The sequence below is a fragment of the Osmia bicornis genome, chromosome 14 (assembly GCF_907164935.1).
Source record: "Osmia bicornis bicornis chromosome 14, iOsmBic2.1, whole genome shotgun sequence".
Taxonomy (NCBI): Eukaryota; Metazoa; Arthropoda; class Insecta; order Hymenoptera; family Megachilidae; genus Osmia; species Osmia bicornis.
This window is the reverse complement of record NC_060229.1, coordinates 2,492,057-2,512,005: the sequence shown is the minus strand read 5'-3', so window position 1 is coordinate 2,512,005 and position 19,949 is coordinate 2,492,057. Positions and strand designations below refer to the sequence as shown.

The 19,949-nt window shown below is 34.1% G+C and overlaps 1 protein-coding gene and 1 long non-coding RNA gene across 3 annotated transcripts in view; both read right to left on the bottom strand.

Annotated features, from left to right (window-relative positions):
* Positions 1-3,322: 3,322 nt before the first annotated feature.
* Positions 3,323-6,496, bottom strand: LOC114872551 (centromere-associated protein E-like). The gene is made up of 7 exons (XM_029179856.2): positions 6,407-6,496; positions 5,705-6,071; positions 5,335-5,628; positions 4,839-5,261; positions 3,947-4,768; positions 3,685-3,876; positions 3,323-3,616 (listed from the first exon to the last, which is right to left on the bottom strand). Exons 2-7 carry the CDS (start codon positions 6,014-6,016, stop codon positions 3,491-3,493), a joined length of 2,169 nt encoding a protein of 722 aa, XP_029035689.2. The 5' UTR covers positions 6,017-6,071; positions 6,407-6,496; the 3' UTR covers positions 3,323-3,490.
* Positions 6,497-10,404: 3,908 nt separating this feature from the next.
* LOC123988451 overlaps positions 10,405-19,949 on the bottom strand; it is a 48,135-nt gene continuing 38,590 nt past the window's right edge. The window contains exons 3-4 of one of the 2 annotated variants that reach the window (XR_006830068.1): positions 11,130-11,549; positions 10,405-11,048 (exon numbers count right to left, since the gene is read on the bottom strand). This is a non-coding gene — a long non-coding RNA (uncharacterized LOC123988451). The remainder of the gene's footprint in view (positions 11,049-11,129; positions 11,550-19,949) is intronic. The other variant, XR_006830069.1, reaches the window with a different exon arrangement.

The window sequence follows — 19,949 nt, the reverse complement described above, 5'->3', positions numbered from 1 at the left end:
ACCACTTTTCTACGCCCGTTTCTGGCGTCAACAATCCGCGCTTGCGTGTATCTCGACGTCATCGTCAGTGCCGTAACAAAAACTGTGAAAGAACTAAAGAAATTGATAAAAATCGAAATTTATATTATAGTTTTTGCGATCGATAGAATATTGAGCTTTTTAATTTGATTTAGAGTTGATATCAGTTTTAAGATTTGATGCAATGTTAGTTATAGCGTGTCGTAGATTGTATAAAATGCAGGACGCATACAGTGCGTCAGCTGTACTTTCAAAAACTTGGCAAATTTGATTTCACTAAAATTTTGCAAATAGCTTTGTTTTAAAAACAATGCAAGAAACATTTTTGGCGATTTTCAAATGAAATTTTTATCATTTTAATGTCATTCATAACTTTGTCAGCATGTAGGGCCGCAGGTGTCTGGAGTGGGGCCTCCGGACACCCTTACACGCGGCCCGAGGAAAGGCCGGCACTGGGTGCGACCCCTAGTGTCGGCCATAGAGTAAGGTAGCAGGGGGAGGTCTTAGTTTGGACCTCCCCCGAAATGGGCACCAGTGTGCAAGGCGTGTAGGGCTCCTAAGTAGTATATATAAGATCCTGGAGCCCTTCTTTAGCGCCAGTGCCGGTCGCCGTGAGGTTTTAGTCAGTAAGAATCTGACACTCCCCCGCTGCCCTGCCCTAAGGGTCGGTGGGGGGTCTTATGCAAGATTTCCTCACGTTAAAAAAAAAAAAAAAAAAAAAACAGTCTGCAGAGACCGCTTCGAGTAAAGGTAAACGAACGAGTAAACGCGTAATACAGATTTCTCGTTGGCTGCATCGCCGTCATTAACCGTTCGACCTAGAGCGAACGTCAGTCTTACAGCGACCGCCGAGGGGTGCAGATCTACCTGTACAACATCCTTATTTTATCTTCTGCATTTATTTAATTTACTGTATTTATCTTCCCAGCTTATTGAATAAACTCATTAGGAGAAAGAACGTGTTGATTTTATTGCTCCTATATGCATCCTTTACATCCCTGATTCCTGTACATCTCATCATCCCTTAGATCCTTGCACCCCTTACGTCCCTGCATCGTTTACACCTCTAGCTCCCTTATATTCCTGCATTCTTTACACCTCTACCTCCCTTATATTCCTTCATCCTTTATACCTCTACCTCCCTTATATTTCTGTATCCTTTATACCTTGACCTCCCTTATATTCCTGCATCCTTTACACCTCTACCTCCCTTATGTTCTTGCATCCTTTACACCTCTACCTCCCTTATATTCCTGCATCCTTTACATCTCCACCTCCCTTATATTCCTGCATCCTTTACATCTCTGTCTCCCTTATATTCCTGCATCCTTTACACCTCCACTTCCCTTATGTTCCTGCATCCCTTATATCCTTGTGCCACCTATATTCCTGCATCTCTTATGTAACTCACCCGCGCAATTTTGTACAAATTTAGTTCCTTTTTTCGCCGCCAGAGGGCGCTGTATCGATATCGAAAAATTAGTTCGCATTTTTGCCGCTAGAGGGCCAAAATTTCAGCATGATTTAGTTCCTTTTTCAAAAACCAGATGGCGCTGAACGAACATCGAAAATTTAGTTCACATTTTTGCCGCTAGAGGGCCAAAATTTCAGCATGATTTAGTTCCTTTTTCAAAAACCAGATGGCGCTGAACGAGCATCGAAAATTTAGTTCACATTTTTGCCGCTAGAGGGCCAAAATTTCAGCATGATTTAGTTCCTTTTTCAAAAACCAGATGGCGCTGAACGGACATCGAAAATTTAGTTCACATTTTTGCCGCTAGAGGGCCAAAATTTCAGCATGATTTAGTTCCTTTTTCAAAAACCAGATGGCGCTGAACGGACATCGAAAATTTAGTTCGCATTTTTGCCGCTAGAGGGCCAAAATTTCAGCATGATTTAGTTCCTTTTTTTGCCACCAGAGGGTGGTATTTCGACCAGAAAATACATGGACGTAAGGGATGCAGGAATATAAGGGAGGTGTAGGTGTAAAGGGTGCAGGAATATACGGGAGGTAGAGGTGTAATGGGTGCAGGAATATAAGGGAGGTAGAGGTGTAAAGGATGCAGGAATATAAAGGAGGTAGAAGTGTAAAGGATGCAGGAATATAAGGGAGGTTGAGGTGTAAAGGATGCAGGAATATAAGGGAGGTTGAGTTGTAAATGATGCTGGGATATAAAGAAAGCAGGGTGGTGAGGAATGCAGAGATGTTACAGAATACTGTATATATAAATAACTCAGAAAAGAAGTTAAGTACATTAAATAAAGTAAATGGGAAGAGAATTTAAGTCACTGAAATAAATAACTGGGGAAGGAAATTACTTGCATTAAATAAATAACACAGAACGGAAATTGTGGAAATTAAATAAATCCTCAGAAAGGAAATTGGATAAATTAAATAATAACTCAGTTGCTCTTTTGAAATGATTTATTTATCAAGCCGCATAAACTGGATGCAAGTGATTACAGTCATTTATTTTAATAAGTTATACTTATACTAATTTTGACCGATTCCTAAATAAAGAGAATCAAAGATAGTTAGAATTGTGTCTTTTTGGTTGTCAGTATGAGGTGTGGTAGTAACAAATGGTCTGGTAAAAATCTTACATATGTAAAGCGCAAAGACGTCCGTCTTTCAGTTGCGGGGTCCTAGACACCCCTTATGCCATTATATCGATATGCAGAGTATCACCTGTGCATCGGGGTCCCTAACACCCCAGATGATATTAAGCTGGTATGCAGAGTGAGTGCTTTGGGGTTTCTAATACCCCAAGATGATATAAGGTCGGTAGGCAGAATGCTTCGGGGTCCTTAACACCCCAAGATGATATCAAATCGATATACATTGAGAGTCCCGTCGCGAAGGGGTCCCTGATACCCCACGATGATATCATTACCTATCATATGAAATCTCAATCCATATTAAAGATTAAACGATTAAAGTATAAATTATAAATATTTATTGGAATTCGAATTTAAAAAAGGTTAACATGTCTCGATAGCTTGATGAATGATGGTGCACTTGCGCCATCTATTAAAACGTAGTGGAAACTATTCGGCAATTTATCGACTGCTGTGGAGAATCGATCGATAAGTCGGTAACTTGCCGAGTAGTTTCCGCTATTTTTGAATGGATGGCGCTGGGATCGAATTTTAAAAATACTTATTTTATGACAATGTTTTTAAAATATAAGTTTGTTACACAATTATTTTTATAATTTGCCATGAACCCCCGAGAACAAGGAAACAAGGACAAGACAAGTCTATCTTATGTGATTATAATTTCAAATAAAAGTTTTATGATAAATAAAATTGATATTATTTATTTTATTCTGTCTTATATACGATGTTTAGTACATTAAAATTTATATATATCTCCCTACAGTTCTATTTAATAACATCTGTAGTTATCGTAGTTTTTAATATTTATATTGCCTAAGCATATATAGTCAAGATAATAATGGAAAATTTTATATTAATCCAAACACAAACAGTGATCAATATGCTGGTCCAAGCATTGCATATCTCGAAATGTGGAATCACATTTTGGACATATAAATGTTAATACCAATGGAGGCACTAATCTACCCGCCGCGCTGCTCTGAAATTTAAATTATCAATTAATTTTAAGAATTAAATTGTATGTACACAAATTACGTGAAAACTTACTTGATTTTCAGATATATTAGGCGATAAGCGAGTAATTTCTTGCTGTAATTTTGCATTGAACTCTATCTGTTTCTGTAAGTCCGTACTTAAATTATTTCTCTCATCTAATAACGATTCCTTAATTTTTCTCTCATGTTTGAAATCTTCTTCGTAAAGCTTCAACTGAGTTTGTAGCAAATTGGCATTTTCTAACTATATGGGGACAGAAAGTATTATTATATTTGTTACTTTTAAAAATAAATAATTACTAATTTATACTTACATGCTGTACCATTTCCCTTTGTAATTCTTTAATACACAGCTCCTTCTTTTGTATACTCTCATGAAGAATACCAATTTCTCCTACTAACTGACTACATTTTGCTTCAAACTTTGTTTTCTCAGCTTCTAATGTCTTTTTATAATGACTTTCGTAAAGTTGACTCTGTTGATCCAAAGATGACTTCTCTTCGTGTAAGCTTATTCTTTCCTGTCGCAAAAGTTCTTTGGAATCGTTTAAATTTTTGTATTCTAGTTCAAGAGTTTTTCTCTGGTCGTTTAACAAATTTTTCTCCTCTTCAAGCTTCTCTCTTTCCCTACTAAGTAACACTTTTTCTTCTTCCAGTAACTGTTTGTTTTCAGTGTTTTGCTTTTTTGATTCTGCAATGTTTCGTGCAGATTCAGAAGTAACACTATTTTTCATTGCTCCATCTTCAATGTTTGTATTCATCGTTGTTTCTAATTCATCAACTATTGAATTACAATCCAATAGAGTTTTCTGAAATTGATTTTGTACTGTACATGCGATTTTTATATCCTCGGAAAATTTCTGTCGTTCTTCAATAAATTTCTGATAACAATTTAATAACTGATCGTCAAATTGTTCAGAGCCCGACATTACACTACAAGAAACTTTGTTTTCTAATATTTGTGTGAGATTTTTCAGGTACTCTCCTATAACAGTGCACTGATTTAGCTGCTTATCAAAACAAGCTATTAGTTCTTGCGACTTATCATTGTAATCTTTGATTTTTGTAATATTTCGTTGACAGTACTTTTTCGGATTAACTGAACTTTTTATACAAAATTGTACAGGGGTAGTAATCTGAAAATGTTATATAATTAAAAAACCGTGTTAAAGAAATGATTTTTCACGCGAGCATCAAAATACTTACATGTTCTATCTTATGTTCAAGCACAACAATCGATTCTTTTAAAGAATTAATTTCCTTGTCTTTTTTCAGACACTGTTCACATTCCGCACAGTTATTCATAGGCTTTGATTGTTCAGAAGTAGAACAATTAATAGACTGATTAAAATAATTAGAATCAATGGACTTTGACATTAAAGCTTCCACTTCTAATTTTTTTATATTCAGCCTTTGTTCCTGGATTGTAGAAGTAGCCTGCATCAACTGAGAGCTCATTAAATTTGATATACTGACCAGTTTCCCAACATCAGAGGATAATTTTTCGCACTTAAGTTTTGAATTATCCAATTCATCTGTTAAAAGTAATACTTTCTCCTCGAGTTCATTTTGAGGAATAGAGTTTTGTTTTTCCTTTATACTATTTTGCATACTGTTTATATTGAGAAGCTATAATCAAAAAATAATATTAAGTTAATATCATTAACAAAAGTAAAGTATAAAATAATACCATATAACGTACATCATATCCCATTTCCGTATTATTAGGTTGCTCGGAAGTTAGTTTCATTTTCAAATCAGTATTTTCCTTTTTAAGGTAATTTATTAACTCTCTAGTTTCAGCAAATTTCTTTTTATGATTTTGATGAACTTTCATGATTTCTTCCTGCCAATCAGACAAGGTATTAAACTGCTGTTTCATAGCTATGTTGTTCTGTTTTAATGTTTCTTTCAGCTTTGTATTTTCTTGCAGTAATTCATTTAGCTTTTTATGTACTTCTGTTGAATCCCATAATGCGATCATGGAGTTGTAATCCTGTAAACAAATAACAATTGTGATTAGTATAATTCTTTTACTTTAAATATTAATTTTTAGTTAAACAGACACATACAACAGACATACTCTTTTGCTGGATGTCAACATATGAAGCAAGCGATGATGCTTGAATAGCATCCAATGAGTCTTTACCTAATACCACAAAGGATAAGGTATCATCTGTGTCAACAACATTGAAACTTGTTAATGCAGCATTTGAATATGCAGATGAATCATCATCCAATTTAAATCTAGCCTTTCCATTATCTATGGTAAAGCCAAGACTTTGTAAGTGACTTTCTGGTTCAATGTATTTTGAATCAATGCTCAATGATTCGGTTGAGTTTTGGTTTTGTAACGAAGATTTTTTTGCTTCATTGGACTCCATGGTTGAGTATTAATCCGCATTGATATTAATCCAATGATCCCAATGTCCAACAGCACTGTAACAATTCACATCAATCTGGTCAACTTACTAGTAACTTAAAAATACGAATACAAATCATTTGAGAGAAAAATTTAAAATGTATATTTTCAAATGTAAGTTCGATTGCGGAATATCGAAAATTATAACATTTGGAATAATTTGAATCTTGAAGAAATTAACGAAAAAAGAAACAAAAGGCAATCATATATTTTTAATAGGTTACATCATAAACTTATTGTGATATAACGTTATCAGTTGCATTAACAGATAAGATTAGAAATTAGATTTAATAATTAATTGATACGTCAAACAGAATTTTCAAATTCTGTCCAAAACGTAATTTAGACTTACCATATCATTGCCTTACTCATATGACGTCGTATACAATGGTATACAAAGGATAGTGCTGTACTGTCACTGTGTTGACAAAATGATTATGGCATTGATGATGGCGCCACAATAGTACCATTCCTAATTATAGAATCGATGATTTTACTATGAATAGAACAATTTATATTATTGTTCAGTTTCTATTTATTTAATGCTTTAAATTTGTAAATCACCGTTCTTTTACAATTAATTCATGTAATGGTATTGTCTTCTTTTTTTTTAAGTTTATGTTGTAAATTAAGGTACTCTAATGGTTTAATTTGTGTTAAAAACAACAGTTTTTATAAAATAATTAACTTAATAAATTTAAAATGTTGTAAAAACTTAATTTTAACATGATTTTTAAAACGGTACCATTATCGATGCAGTACCATGCTCGGTACTGTACAAGAAATTAGGACATCATATTGTAATAATAATTTTATGCATTATTTAATGATGCAATCATAATCGTTATACAAATAATGTACCAATTAATTATTACCATAATTTACCATTTTCTAAAAGACTTACAAATTGTTGAATATCCCAATTCGATAGGAACAGCATAGAGCTTAAGAAGATTTCTTTATTGATAATTATATTAGTGTAACATTAATGGAATATTAGTTAATTATCACTTTTAGTGTCATTTTTATTAGTTAATTATCATAATGCGTGTACAATATGTAATCAGTATTGACAATTAAATTCAAAAGACACGATTAATCAACGGAGTTCCCGATTAGTCATAGTTACAGCTTATCTATCAATTATTAAACGAGGATAATTAAATTTGCATACGTAATGCATGCAAGGTGGATACTTGCATTTCCACATGTAAAATCTTCAGGAAACATTTAAATGTTGTGAAACTTAAAATGAAAAGGACTTAAAACGAATAATATTATAAATTTCCAATAGAGCTACTTATGCAGTTTGTGTCACATAGAAAATCAGTCGACAAATGGCCCGATTAAACCGTGAAACAGGGCGAAGAAATAATCAAGCAATCAAGCATATTGTTGCAAATTTACCAATCTAATCGACGATTTATTATTCTTGTCCAGAGTAATGTCTCATTATTATAGTCTGTCTATGAACTAGTTTATTTATAGATATTGCGCAAAGGATATCCATTCTGTCGTGACAGGGTGTTGCGTAAAGCTTACCATGCTGCTTACATGCACTTCAGGTTTATCGTATCAAGGATCACCTATGCAACCCACCTATGCAACCAGTTGTTTCTTCTAATTCTGATGTAAACAGGAGTTCGATTAACAGAAGGTCGATATGTGGTGTTATTTCTTGTGTTAAAAATCATTTTAATTTGTATTGACTGATGCATGCAATTAGAATAGGTCAAAGGGGAGCTTGGTCCTCCAAAAAGTGGACTCTCTCCATCATTCTAAAATTTTTAAATTTCAAAATTCTAAAATTTCATCTTACAATAGCTGTGAACATTTGTAACATTTTTCTATTGTCTTTCAAGGAAAATTGAAATAATTAAAAAAAGAACGTTCTCAGTTTCGAAGTGTACATTTTAATACACCAGCCTTGAATCTTTTTCCGTGCTCTTTAACGACAAAAGAACAGAACTGTGTCCCCATTTCTTCGATAGACCGTCCCGTAAAATCAATTATCGAATCGACGACCTTCTGCGTCAAAAATACACCTTCTCTCCTTTTCAATAATCCATTGAATGCCCGTTCAACAATAGATACATGTACGTTCACGATCGCACGTTTTCTATCTTCCCTGTTCACGTGATCGGACTCTGTTTCCACGTTCATGATTTAAAGGAATACCGTGCGACGGGACGGTAGCGAACACTTGGAACAACTTGGCAATAAAATTCGAGACAAACGGAGCTCGATACGAGTCTCACAAATATCTCCTCTTTATTCCTTCATAAAATGGCTCGATTCAATAAAACGTCGCGTGTTAGGGGCAGAGAAACCGTCATAGAGAGAAAATCATAGACTGTTATAGACTTTTCCAAGAAAGAAAATAAGGACATTTTTCTATCGATTCCTTAAACCCTTAGGTACCATGACTCATTGTTAAAAATATAATATACAGGACATGGCATGATTAAAATTGACCATCTATCTTTTAGTTTTATCTCTACTATATTTATAATAATTACCAAATTTGATTAATTAATTACTAGCTGAATAAAATACTTAATTAAATTAAATGAAAGGCTTTATTTGAAGATTTGAACACTCCCTTCTTTTTATTGTTTCGAAAGATAGAGATTCAATCATGAAATCAATGAGAATGATATTAAAAAATAAAAGAAAAGATAGCAAGTTTTCCAATTAACCTGAGTCGCTGAAGAAACGTAATAAAGGGGGCAAACAGATAACAGGTAACTTATCCGACACCTAAAATACAACAGTTCAGTTGTTCTTATCGCGACTAATATATTTCGGATACACGGTAGGCTGGCCGATGTGTTAACAGTTTAAACTCGATGCCAGCAATATTATCAGCACTTTGGTTTAACAGCCGAAACTTTTGGCAATAACGAACTCGAGGTATTATCAACTATCGACACAAAACTATGAACAAGTTCCTGCACGTACCTGTAATATCGTACCCCTTAAACCATAATCTATGAATTTTTATTGTTTAAGTTAAAATGTTTGTTAAATTTCTTTATTTGTTTCCAATTTTATATCAAAATTACAAATTTGTGTGGTGATGATAATTGTAAATTCCAAATTCTTATTTTTATCAAGATTATAAGAAGATTCATGAATTTCTAATTGTAAGTCACCATAATGATTGAATGCATATATGGATTTATCGTGTTCAAAGGGTTAATGTATTTATAAATAGGTATATGGAGCAATAATAATTTAAATATCATGGTGTTTGAATATTAAACGTAGGGCTTTGTAATTATAAAGCCGATAATCTTTCATGATTGTAGACTGTAGATTATCGTTTGAAAATAAGTACCCTTATCCTGAACATGGTACGTAATTCTGATGTATGAAGGTACAAACCTATAAGCCCTAACAGACAAGTTCACCGTGCTCCCCCTCCGCAAACGCGATGCCTTTGATGGATTAATTAATTAATTGCCTGGGGTAAATTCATATTTAAATGGAAGCAATTCGCTGAATCGTCGTTGATCGAACTCCTGTATTATTTTACTAAGGATGCTTAAAGACCGTTTAATAGGATCATTAGTTTAACCCTCGGACGGCGGACCATGGGCAGAACCCCAATTTTAATTTAATCTTGTATTCCATACTATTGTATTTTCATTTTCTAAAATGTATCCTGTTCCTTTAAAAATTATTTGTCCAATTAATGAAGAAATGATGAATCATTAATGTAATTGATGTAAGAAAACTGTTTTCCATATTTTTATGAATATATAATAGATATACAAAGTTTCTCAAGTTATACTTGTTTTAAATTATCTAAATATTTTTAATTTCTATATGCATAATTTCAAAATATTGAAAATAAGTATCTCAAGTCTGAAGTGTAAAATTAATTAAATCCCCTTGGATTTATTTGATTTAACGCGAGTGTACAATTTCTTATTGACTTTCAAGTATAAAATTACATTCTCTCAATTACATCGGCTTTAACCAGCCTGTTATTGATTTATACACGTAGGAGGAAGCCTGACACTGACGGAAACCAGATCCTAACGCTTGACTTGATTTATTAGTCTTTCCAAGACCTGTCTAACTTCATTGCTAATCTTAGACTAACCGATTCTTGAACGCATCCCTTGTGGCTACCAGTTTTCCAACAGGAAAATTTAATTTTAAATCGAATCATTTATTACGATTTTCGTGAGAGCTAAATTCGTCAACAAATTATATTTATGTATCTGATGGGATACATAAATATGCGTTAAACTGAGAAACATAACTTAATTTGGAATTTTAATGGAAGATATTTAAGGGAGTTGGAAATTTAGGATTATCATAATTTTTATTTAATAAAACAATTTTTTAAGATTTTTATTTACATTATTATATTTAAAATTATCGATATAGGCGACTGAATATTGGATATTCGCTACCCAATCCCTGGGTTAATATCTTTTATCCATTAATTGACACAAAATAATTTTATTTATTATGTTGAGGACAATAGTTTAATAATACTTTATTTTTCAAGATGATACAGCATACGGTTCTTCCATTATCACGATTCACTGCTGATTCCAACGCACTCACACACCTGAAACTTTGCTCACCTTTGTTTTCTCAAAGTAAGAGAGCACGAGGGCCAGGTAAAAAGCAAATTTCAGGCGTAAGAGTACTGTCGAGGATGCTTCGTTACAACCTAAATATTTATTCCCGTTTCCTGCAGACATTTAATTTCCATTATATTTGATATATTCATTACAAACACTAATAAATTCCTTTCTTTGTAATAAGAAAAAAAAGAACAGTAGAATTTTAGACCATGCATGACCTGTAAATAAATTTTTGAAATAAAGAATTCTTTTATCACTTAATGCTACATGTCTTTTTGAAATTAAAGAAAAACTTTACCTAACACTCTCAGCACAGATGTCGTCATAAGACGTCAAGGCTATAGATCGAATGTCATCATAAGACGTCATCCTCGACATGGCGGAGTCCTAATAAAAATATTAACCAATTTACCGAGCAATAATTTAATTTGCTCCATAAACCATGACGATAGACTGCCACGAACACACCTGAAACTTTGCTCACCCAAACGACCAGATACGGGCAGAGCAAAGAGTCAGGCCCGCCCGTAACGTTCGGCTCTTATGCCCTTCTTCTCGTGTTCTTCTTTCACCGATTTCCCCAATCGTGTTCCCGTGTCACCGCGAGAACATTGGAAGCATTGAGAAAAGATCCAGAAGCAGGTGGGACGAGTGTCACCGATAAGACAGGGACCTCGAGAGCCATTAGAGGGGCTATAGGAAAATAGGGTGCCGGATAGAGGAGAATGAAGGAAGAAAGAAGTGAAGAGCGCAGAGAACTCCGAAGCTGCACTCAGCTATGACGACCAAGGAATCAAGACCGTTCACGGTTCATCCTACTTTCGACTCTTTCTCCTTTTTTTTTTTCCATCCAGACGTCACTCGAATCTTCCATTGTTCATGGTCCGGCTGAAACAGAACGGAAAGGAATGATATTTACCAACTGATTTTAAATATTTCATGGAAATTCTTTGAACAGAAGGAACAAACTTTCTTTTTTTAAGATAAATCCTATTTTTCTTTGATTTAATTTTTAAGGTGATATTAGTTTAAGATTTCTTAAATTTGGATACTTTATACATTTAATAAGTACGAGTTAAACGTTATTTAATTTTATTTAGATTAAATTTTAATTTTTAATTAAAGTGTGAGTTAACCAACCAAGGGGGTCATGAAAGGTTTCAGGGATCCAGGGCCTCGGAAATCTGAATTCGCTCCTGACCATGTTCTCGAAATCAGGTATAAATATCTTCCTCTGTACCAAATTCTATTTCCACGAAGAACAAAAACAAATAACGATAATAATAAATCTTGAATCAAGAGGAATTCTCCATCAGAAAGTTTACAATTCCACGAAAGTGTAAGTTTCCTGGTTAATTGCTAATTATTTCTAAACAAGTTTCTATCCCCTGGAAAGTGGCGGATTAATATCCATGGATTAATCTGAAATTAGATTGATGTTTAACAGTCTCTCGGATACATTTAAGTTGCTGTTAAGTGCACTTACGAGGATGGCTGTTAACACCGCGCACCATAAAGTATAGTAATCGGTTTAGTGGCACTCGCTCACGGTCGATCAGGTATTTACTAAAGTGCATGTAACAATGCGATTACATATGGTTCTAACACAAGAGGAATGAAATGCTAACAACATTCTTATAGGATTTCGTGGAAAGAAAATATTATAATCAGATCTAAACATTTTCAAAATGTAATTGGAAAATTTATATCGTTTTCAAAGATTAAGTATTCCTGATCATCTAATGAGAAAATACTCATAAATTCTACTTAAATTATTCAACATGTTCAACATAGAGGCATCCCATGAGATTTTCCATTGATATCTCAATCAGCTATGCAACCTACTTCCATCAATCATTCTTCCAAGTAATCAATAACACCTTGCGTAGGACTCGTGAAAATAATATTTCCGTCAAAGATATACTTATTCAGGATCGGATTAAGATTTCTGGGACCCACAGTCATCAAATCTCGATTTATGTCTAAATGTCTAAATGATGGTTCTCAAGCGTGACATCTTCAGAGCCGTGACCTAATGAAATAGGACAGAACGTTTCCACGCAATCATCGTTTCCACGAATCTGATATTTTTCATAGATACGTATCTGGTTATCCAGTCGCACAAGGTGGAAGCATGGAGAGTTGCATCGTGAAAGAGGCTCGCAATCTCAAGATACAGGCTGTCAGAGGGCAAACTCGGTGTCCAGGAGAGGAAAGAGTATAGCATTACGGTCTGAGATGTCAGTGACCGGAGCATAACCCCAAGATAGTTTCACCATTACCAACCTCTTCCTTCGGCTTGCTCCTTTCTGTCGGCCTGTACAACCGTTCGCTCCACAACACCTGAGTGTCTCCAGTTGCAAATGTTCGTGTCAACGAGCTGCTTTCCACCAGGATATCTTCTCCTTCTCGAGACGAAACGATTCGTTTCTATGCTTTTGCTGCCTCTACTACCGTGCTGCCTCGGTAACCTTATTGGTTCACTTGCTTTCTCTATTCGTACAATCTTGCGATCGAAATTCTCCTGAATAGACTGCTTCATCTTTTTGGAACGTTTTACGTTTATTTTTTGATTTGATGAAGAGAGAGAAATTTTGAGTTTCATTGCAATACGATTAGCAGTCACAATTTCAAATTGCAACAATTGTTAAAATAATAATTTAAAGGCATCAGTATTTCAGTATCTTGGAGAGAAGAAAAAACTGCATTGAATAATGCATTCAGAAGTATAGAGTTTTACTTAAAAGAAGATGCAACTGCACTTTTCTGATGCACCGATGCATAAAAATGCATGTATCTAATTTTTGTTTTACGGTATTCTGTTCCTGATTATATAAGACACCCTGTACAAAATAAATAATCACCGTGGTATTTTTAGAAGACTATGGATGTACCATTCTCAGGAGATTAAATTGTTAACTGTATTTAATGTATAAATAGAAGAGAATAAAAAAGAATTATTCTGCATTGTATACAATGTATCTTTAGACGATACCTTTCCCTTCTAATTAAAGTGTAATGCTACAATTAAATATAAAATTCTTTCAGGAAATGCAGTATTGGATTCTGCACGCTTTTTCTTGAACAATTAACATAATTTTTTCCCAGTGAACGGGATAATAGTATACCATCAATTGTTCATCTGAAATATTATTTAATTCAACGGTGTAAATATAGAAATTAATTAATAAAAATGGTAATGAATTATTGCATTATGATATATTTTTCAGATCTTCTACTAATGTAAATAGGTTAATATTGATTGAATATTTGTAATAATTTCGAAGAGTATACCTTTCATATATTTTACATAATTTTCTCCCAGTTATAAGACAAAACCATACAACTGGATGTGATCCTGAATACAAAACAGTTTATAAATCTAGATCCTTAAACCAACAGTTATGGAAATATAGTTAATCATATTTGCAAATTTTGTCCCATTTTCATAAATCTTGATCTTATAAATGAATTTTTATCTCTGGAACTGTTATTCTTATGGACCTATTCTCCTTCTCATTATACTAAGGCAGATTTACATATTCTTTTTCTGTAAATTCGAGAAATTATAAAAAGAAATATCTCTGTTCTTAGGTTTGATAAGACCAATTTGATAATAAAATTTCTATTATCGTTGCTTTTACTTTTTTATATAAGATTGATGTTAAAGTTGATTTATTATATATTTGTTTATTTTTTAAGTTCACATGGGAAATTCACGTTTTCAGTTTAATTAGATTCGCGATTTTCATTAGCGCGATCGTGGCCAGTTTAAATGAGGGATGAATCGTGCAGTGAGTTGATTCCAGTTCGACTGGGGGATTCACGATCGATCTACGAGCAGAGCTTTTGAATGCTTAATTGAAATTCGCTGGTTAGAATGATGAGAAGATGCAATTTTCTACGTGCACTGATTAATTATAGTGCCTGCTGGAGAATTGCAATTAAGTGGTAGCTGGAAGTTTAGAAAACTTTTAGAATATCATTAAGTTTATATAAAGAAACTTCGATTATCGTTACAAATTACTATTTTACACTGTTTGCGTTTGCAAACAGCCCAGAAATGAAGTTATGAATATTTAATATTGCTTTCGATTTGTCATTACAATTTTTAAAATTTATATTATTTTCCATTTGAAAACATTTGTTCGCCAAGTTATCAATTTCATTTAGGTGATAACGAATTTAATAAAATGTAAGTGAATTGAGTTACATAATTTATGGTGCAAAAGCTGTAGCCCAACCTGTTTCGTGTTACGTGTAACATGGTAAGAGATTCGATCTAGTAATTGGCATACTTTATATCACGTTACTCTCATACTAATATCATCTCGTGCATACTAATAAGGATCATATAAAATTACATTCAATTTGTGATATATATTTTTATCGTTTAAAAGATAGAAATACATTTTTATAAATATTAACAAGACAATATATTCTCTTTGTGGATTGAGTGTGAATTATTCATCTGCGAAATAATTTATTGGTGCATCAATGCTGTAAATAAATTCATACAAAATTCAGAGATTACTTTATTATTCATAGATGAGTGGACTTTTATTAAAACTGGAAACAATCTTTTAATTTACATTTTTATTTCAGTTTAATGTCAATATTTTACTCATAAAAATATAAAAAATAAATTTAAGTTATGTAAGCTGGCAATTTAAAAAGTTGAAAGTTTCAAATTAGGTACATTAAAATTATAGAAGTTCAGGATGAATTCTACTTAATATTATTAAGGAACAGCGTCAAGAAAGCTAAATTGAACTTTCCTTAATAACTCGAACAAATTCCTACTTTGAAAGCATTAAATGGATTCACAAAGTTATACTTCATAACTCTGAAGACGGTAAAATAAATTACGAGAAACTTGTAATTCAAATGTTCAGAGAGCTTTCCAAATCAAACAGTAAAACAGCATTTGCTTTTGATTTTAGAACATAAGGACAGTGGCAAGTACTTTCCCTTATATTTTCCTTCAACGCATAGCGACCGAAAGGAGTAGAAATTAAAAAGAACTCTCTAAAATTAATTAAAACAATGGAATTGACTTTAGATTCGGTAGACTTGTTGCGAAGGTAATCTTTACTATTTCATGGTGTTTCGTATCCCACCTCTGGTATCATCAAATTAAGCTTAACTATGAACCGTGGGATGATCGTGACGAGGCGTATCAGTATTAGTGGGATCGATAAATAGGGAATTGTCGAATCGGTGCATGATAAAGGGTAACGACCGCAGCCAGTTTGGCAGCGTTCGTGAAAGCGGCCTTTCTTCGAACCGACGTAGCCGGAATCATGCGATGACGGGGGCGATTATGAGCAGCGTGCCAGCGATGGAAGACAGTGTACGCTTTCATTTGGTATGCGTAGGTGCGTACCAACGAAAGAGGGTCACAGAGAAGAGCCAGTCTGCCTGGCTGCAGGATGAAGAAGGAAGAGATCCAACATTAAAAATAAAAAAAGTGAGAAGAAACCAAGGAATGAGAATGAATGGAGACGAGTTAGAGAAGAGGGTGAAAGAGAAGAGGAATGGTAATAGGGAACAACGTATGAGGCGAGGAATGCGAACAGTAAGAGAGACGAGGATTACGTCAGGCCCTCGATTTAAATGCCTGGCATTGCTGAAATTGGTTCGAAATGACCTCGAGACTCGCCGTCGTCTCTTTATCTAACCCTCTTCTGTCCATAACCAGACACCGTGAGGTGCTCGTCCGGATAAAAAGGTGAGACGCGAGTCGGGGATACCCGGGGACAAAGAGGAACACACCGGTGAAAAGGGAGTATGAAGAGGGTCCGAGCAAACATTCGTAATTACACGATCATTTAATATGTTCCGGGATCTCACTGGCCGCTTAACGCGCCCCGCCAAAAACTAGACCTGAATACGGCTGTTAACGGACAAAAGGAGGGGTGAACTGTGGCCGACAGCAATTCCCGAAAGTTTCGGGATTAAGCGAAGGGAAAGAAAATGGATTTAAAAATCGGGAAATTTAAGCTGGACGCGAAAAACACCATTGGGAATACACCGGTGGTATGGTACCTAGGATTCTGCAAATTGCGACTGGTTACAAACAGAGAAAGAGAAATTATCTTTTATGAGGGATGATGCGCTCGGTTTAAATGTTTAGGGGACGATGTTGTACGATTAATTTGAGGCAAACGGGAAATGGCATTGTGTATTTAAGTTGGTAATATTTTGGAGGGAAGTGCTGTAGCATTTAGTTGAATTGGTTTAAGAATTTGTCACTTTAAAATTTTTTTCTAGTCAATTAATTTAAATAGTTAAGTAATTGAGCCATCAAATGAATATTATATCCCTGTAAGGCGAATGCAAGTTGTCTGAACGCATGATCAACAGTAATACAATTAAACCCTGCTAATTAAACACAATTCATCAGGAAGAATTCACAGGCCTTAATACTGTCGTGGATGGGTGATGAGTCGATGTAATAAATTAAATTAAAAGCAGACACTAAGGATTCACGCCCAAGCCACGCCTCCGTGATACCAGACGCTAAACAGAAATAAATCATGGGAAAACGATGATTTATGTTCCGGGGACGATCGTTAAAAATGCCTTGGGAAACCTCTTTGAGACTTGAAGGGATCAATAAATCTACTTTGTACCTTACGTAAGTGTAATTATGGGGCACATAAATTCTTATATTATAAAAGATTGCTTTGGGCTTCATTCACACTTCTCCACGTGCAAATAATATTTCAAAATATTTTTTGTAATTGTAAATATTTCTTAAAAATATCTTGGATTATATTTCTCCCAAATAAAGTAGGCTTTTTGAAAAAATACCATTCGTGTCATTATGTTTTTTAAGAAGAAAGAATAAAAAGGGATGCTTATTATGCAAGAAAGGATGAACGAAAAAATTAACAGCGTTTGAAAATATTAAAGGGAGCTCCCGTAGCTTGGTAACAAGTCCGAGGTTCATCGTAACATGTAGAAAGGAACGAATGATACTGACAGGGAGGAGAGAAAAAAAAGAGTATAAGGTGAAAGAACACGAAGAGACAAATGGGGATTTGCTTGGAAAGTTTCAATGAGAATAAACGAAACTGTGCGCCCTTTCGTTCGGTCGCGTGAGCATTTTTTCCATCCGTGTGCGTGTACAAGGATGCGAGAGAAAAGAAGAGTTCTAGAATGGAGAGACAACAGAAAAAGGGAGTACGAGCAAGAAGCACTAAATCTAATTGCCCAGCGACGTCGTAGAAAATGAACGACGAGACACTCTTGTTCCATATTCTCATTCTTTTTTTTTTCTCATTTTTTTATTTTCAAACATATTGTTTTAATAATCCACTCGATTATTTTGAATAGCAATTGTTAATCGCTAAACTGTTTCAATTCTCGTGAATTTTTAATATAAATTAAATTATCTTCATTAATAGTGAGAGAACAAAGCACCTTTCCAGAGCAGCCAACGTGCTAATAGCTCTAGTAAAGTAGCTCTAATCCGTTAACTGCCACAGTAGAAAGAGACGTACGTAGTATGGCAGATGATAATATGGTTTATTAACACATGGACTGCCAAGTGAAAATGACCATATACATAGTACAGCAAACTATAACCAGAATTACACAGAATATTTTATTTTTATTTCCCATTTGGAACTTTTCATTTGCTACCCTTAACTTACCCTCGTCACTGATAACATCTCAGAGTAACCATCTGGCTAATGACTGATAATACCAATTTTCCCATCGCTAGAGCATCGACTAGATTAACCACGATGAGGAGGAACGTTCAGAATCGCGATGACGATGATGGTAGTTGAAGCAGACTACTGGTAGGCGGAAGTGGGCTTGACCTACTTCGATCGTGGCAACAAAGAAAAAAGTAAAAAAAAAAAAAGAAGAAGTCTCGACAGTTCCTCCGGGGTCATGAGCCGCGGACTCAGGGAATTAAAACTTGTTCCTGTTGGTTGCCTTAGCGGGCGCCAACAAGAGTCACGTGTGCCTGCTGTGTGATTCCCCTCGTGTACACGAGCATCTTCTTTTTTTTTTTGCTCCTTTAAATCCCATCTGCATTTAATTTTCTTGCTTCCTCGAAGCATCCCCCTCCCCCCCATCCTGCTTTTCAATCATTTAAATGGCTTGCAGAAAAACGCAACATCCCCGGATCTTCGTGCTAGCGATTATGTTAGAGTTAATTAGTTGAAGGATTAAGCTACCTTTTTTTTAATCCTTGAATAAATGTTCTGTGTTAGAGAGATTAGTCTACAAGTGGAATTATTGTAGTGGTTTTTTCATAATAACTTAGCAATAAAAATTGCAAATTAATGAAACTGAGAATCTACAAATAGAGATATTGAAATGAAGTGGATTTAATTGATATGTGTCAAGGGCACTTAAGTATTTTTAGTACTTAATTAACGAAGGAGTTTTAAATATTTGGTCGTAAGTATGAATGAATATGAAAAGGTTCTCTGACGTTTCTTTATTTTCTTTTCCAACTCTGTTACTTTCACAGCTTTTCCTGGGAGCTACACGCATAGTGAGCAAAGGTAATATGTATCTTTGATGTACGTATATTTCGGTGCTTTTTAATTTTATTTATACGCCTTTGCAGTTTGTCAACGATTAAATTAATTTGAGACTTGCGTTTTTTAAAGGGTAAATATAAAGTGAAGGGTTTGAAAAAAAAATTAAATCAGCAGTGATATTACATTAATAATATTTTTTATACGAACGATTTAATTTATTAATAAATAACAATCAGATGAATAGAGGTCGATAAATTTCTATGGGCAATTGGTTGAAGCTTCCAAGTCAACTAACACATTACCAAATTAAACCAGCCATGTGTGTATAGTATATGAATCACTATAGCAAAATTCTATTATTCTCTTATGAACAATGATCCTATCTATCTGACTGGAAACAATATCATTAAGTATTTAGGAGTATATCTAATGGCAGGAATTAACTATCATGAATTAACAGAATCATTAAAATTATAATTGAGGTTTTCGTTCTTTGAATTATTAAAATCATAATTGAGGTCTTCATTAACAGAGTAATTAAAATTCTAACTGGAACTTTCATTATTATCTAGAATTAATAGTAAAATTATAATTAACATTATCAGCATTAGGATTATTAGAACATTGACCAAGACTATTCTTATTAGAATAATAATTAGTACTTCCATTATTAGAACTGGAGCTGTAACTGGTACCTTCATTATTAGGATTATTAAAATTCTAATTAAGATTTTCATTAATTAAAATTAGAATTTTCATTATTAGAACTGCTAGAATTACA